General features: G+C 44.9%; 1 protein-coding gene across 1 annotated transcript; it reads left to right on the forward strand.

Moving 5' to 3' along the window:
• Positions 1 to 806: 806 nt before the first annotated feature.
• Positions 807 to 3037, forward strand: LOC120990856 (E3 SUMO-protein ligase ZBED1-like). The gene is made up of 2 exons (XM_040419740.1): positions 807 to 2249; positions 2456 to 3037. Exons 1-2 carry the CDS (start codon positions 807 to 809, stop codon positions 2936 to 2938), a joined length of 1926 nt encoding a protein of 641 aa, XP_040275674.1. The 3' UTR covers positions 2939 to 3037.
• The last annotated feature ends 629 nt before the right edge of the window (positions 3038 to 3666 follow it).

Genomic DNA, 3666 nt, shown 5'->3' on the forward strand with positions numbered 1-3666 from the left:
GACGGATCCGTTCTTCCGATCTGCGCAGACCTTTAAATCTGTGAAAAAAATAAACACCGGATCCGTTTTTCCAGATGACACCGGAGAGACAGATCCGGTATTTCAATGCATTTGTCAGACGGATCCGCCTGACAAATGCATCCGTTTGCGTCCAGATTGCCGGAATCCTCTGACGCAAGTGTGAAAGTAGCATTAAGCACAGCCTCGAGCACCAATGTAAACTCTCTACCGCCGCCTACCATGTGCCATTTATAATGCTGGTGCCTTTGGGCCCCTCGGGGACCGGAGTCAGATGTAACTGCTACAGAAAGCTATGTCCCGTGTCCCCATTGTCTTGGTTTCTTTACAAGGTTCATAGAGGTCACCACCGGGGGGCCCATAAATTTTTTTTGCTATGGGGCCCAGTCATTTCTAGCTACGCCCCTGCGCCTGCGCAGGTGCCACGTGCCAGCCAGACTCTGCCACCTTGTTGTGACAGGTAGGTGACCATCACACAGATACACCACTCACAGAGACTGCAGCTGGTCACTGCCTGTTATTAACTTATTACCGTACCTAAAAAAAAAAATTGTGTCACCTCAGTCACCACCTGTCCATTTTTCCTCACTCCTCAGGCTCAGTCCAGTCCACCACAGGCAGGAGGAGAATCGCTCCACCCGACCACCACCAGCAGCCATCAGTGTTACTTTTTCTGTTGATCTCGTGGCAGGCTTTAGGCTTAGTCACTCAAATTCAAGACTTGTGTCATCCCTACTCACAAATTCACATAGATGCCTGGCATGCATTGCATTTGCTAGTAAATAAAAATGGCAGAAGTAGAACAAAAGGAACGAGAGATAAAAAATGCACCTAGCTTTTTAAAAGCAAACATCTGGGAACATTTTGGCTTTTATGAAAAAAGTAGGAAGCACGAATTGGACAAGTCATACGCTGTGTGTAAAATCTGTCACACAAAAATTAAATATCTAGGGAATACTACTAATCTGAGAAACCACGTCAGCCGTTTTCACCCAGAAATGCTAAAACCTACCACCACCAAGGAAATGAACCCAGATCAGCCAAGAATTGATGCAATGTTACAGTCAACTTTGCCGCCCAACTCTGAAAAGGTAAAGAGAATAACAAAAGCTGTGGCAGCTTTCATAGCGAAGGACCTGCGCCCTTACTCTGTTGTGGAAAACAGTGGGTTTCGCTACCTTTTGAAGACGATAGAGCCGCGTTACAAGATCCCGTCACGAAGTCACTTTACAGAAAACGTCATACCTGCACTCTACCACGAAACCAAAGCTAAGATAATTGCATCAATGAGCCAAGCAAGTCGAGTCGCAATAACGTGTGATTCCTGGACTTCAGTCACGACAGAGTCTTATGTTACAATAACAGCACATTACGTTAGTAAGGACTGGCAGATTTTGTCGCATGTACTGCAAACGAGAGCCATTTATGAGTCTCACACGGGTGCTCATCTGGCAGAGCTACTTTCTCATGTTGTGGAAGAATGGCAGCTGTCCGATAAATCTGTAGTGCTTGTGACCGACAACGCGTCAAACATGATAGTTGCAGCTCAAGTTGGAAAATTCCCCCATGTGAAATGCTTCGCCCATACACTGAATCTTGCATCCCAGCGAGCGTTGAAAGTGGCCACTCTCTCTAGGCTTCTTGGCAGAGTACGTCGGATATCCACATTCTTTCACCGCAGCACTAGAGCAAGCCACTGTCTAAAAGAGAAACAGAAATGTCTTGGCCTGAAGAATCATAAGCTGATAACTGATGTGGCAACAAGATGGAACAGTGCATACGACATGGTCGAGAGGTTCTTGGAACAACAACCTGCAGTCTGTGCCACCTTGCTGTCTCCAGAAGTCAGAAGAGGAGAGTCCGATCTCTGCACTCTAAACGAAACAGATGTGTCAAATGCAGAGGACGCCGTGAGTGCATTAAAGCCAATGAAGGATGCAACCATGCTGATGTCAGAAGAGCGCAATCCAACAGTTTCTCTCATTGCCCCTATAAATGCACAACTTCTCCAGAGCATGACAGACACGATGGGAGACACACCCATGATCCATGAGATCAAGAATTCTATTAGAACAGATCTCCAGAAGAGTTACAGCAGTGAGGCCGAGAAGAAGATCCTTCATAGAGCCTCTGCACTGGATCCTCGCTTTAAGGGACTGCCTTTCATCCTCACAGATGAAGAAAGATTGGAGATATTTAAAGGAGTCACTGAGGAAGCTGCATCCTTGGAGGTAATTAAATTAATTTGAAGAATTCCATCATGTTTCTTCTTGAAACGACAGTAGCACAAGCACTACCACGCTTCTGAATCTGATGCGGTGCGGGAACTGTACTGTCCGTTTCCTGTGCTTTTTCATCACCCCATCAGAATCAAAGGCATTGACATTTGTGTTTTTACTTATTGTTTTTTTTCCGTTTCTTTTTTGTTCAAACACAGATTACATCAGATGAGAGTGAGAGGACACAAGAGGATCATCAAGTGCCTAGAAGAAAACAAACTCTGGAAGAAGAGGACAGTTCACCCATCGAAGACAACCATTCTCCACCATCTCCTCCCAAAAAGGCCAGATCGCTGCTCGTGAGTTTGCTGGGACAGTCTTTCACTGACACTGAAGGTACAATAGAACCCAAAAAGACCCCCTATGCCAAGGCTGAAGAGGAAATGGAAAACTATTGTAAAGCCCCACCTCTGCCTCTCACTGAGGACCCTTTGAACTGGTGGCGTGAGCATGAGGTCATATTTCCCCTCCTTTCTCGGCTGTCAAAGCAATACTTGTGTATCCCAGGTACAAGCGTGTCTGCAGAGCGGGTTTTCTCCACTGCAGGAGATGTGGTAACTGCAAAAAGAAGCGCCCTCAAACCAGACCATGTAGATCAATTGGTGTTCTTACAGAAAAATCTACATGTTCCCAAATGCTGAGCAGTGTTTTTAATTTTATAGATTTTGTTTATAGCATTGTCTCTGCCACTGAAATTTTTTATTTCTCTGTCTCCCCTGCCAGACTCCCCTTTTCCCTTCCCCTCCCCTTTTCCCCCTTCCCCTTCTCTTTTCCATTCCCCTCCCCTTTTCCCTTTCCCTCCCCTGATTATTCTGATTAATCAGAATATATGATATTATTCTAGCTTTTAGCAGCACTGGAGTGGAGAGGAGATGGAGAATGGTTTTCTATTATGCGACTGTCCGTCCGATCCATTTTGTATTTTTACACTGACGTGTTTTTTTGTGTTTTCCCAATGTGTCTGTCATGCTCTGTGAATTTCTGACTCTGTTTAGGGGTTTAACCTTCAACCAAAAGAATTCTGTATTTAATTCCAGACAACTGACGCCCGCCAAGCCACCAGAGGAAGGCAAATCCTTGAAAGAATAAATTGAAACTTAAAACCTGGAGTAAATCTTTATTGGATCACACAAATACACATTCACACAAACCAAAAAAAACACACACCGACCTTCTGACATCATGTCTGACTATGGTGGCTGTGCCACATTGCCCGTCCTGTGGCCTGCCCTTTACCATTATGATTCAGTGAGGAGGATGTGTGTTTATTTTTTTTCTGGTATTCTGTGGTGTGTGTTTGTGATCCCATAAAGATTTGTCCAAGGTTTTCAGATTCAGTTGAAAATGTATTCTGTCAAGGATTTTCCAG

The sequence above is a fragment of the Bufo bufo genome, chromosome 2 (assembly GCF_905171765.1).
Source record: "Bufo bufo chromosome 2, aBufBuf1.1, whole genome shotgun sequence".
NCBI lineage: Eukaryota > Metazoa > Chordata > Amphibia > Anura > Bufonidae > Bufo > Bufo bufo.

Coding starts and splice junctions, on each gene's coding strand:
- LOC120990856 (XM_040419740.1), top strand. CDS start 807: ATGGCAGAAGTAGAACAAAAGGAACGAGAGATAAAAAATGCACCTAGC. Junction 2,250..2,455: donor AGGAAGCTGCATCCTTGGAG/GTAATTAAATTA, acceptor GTTCAAACACAG/ATTACATCAGATGAGAGTGA.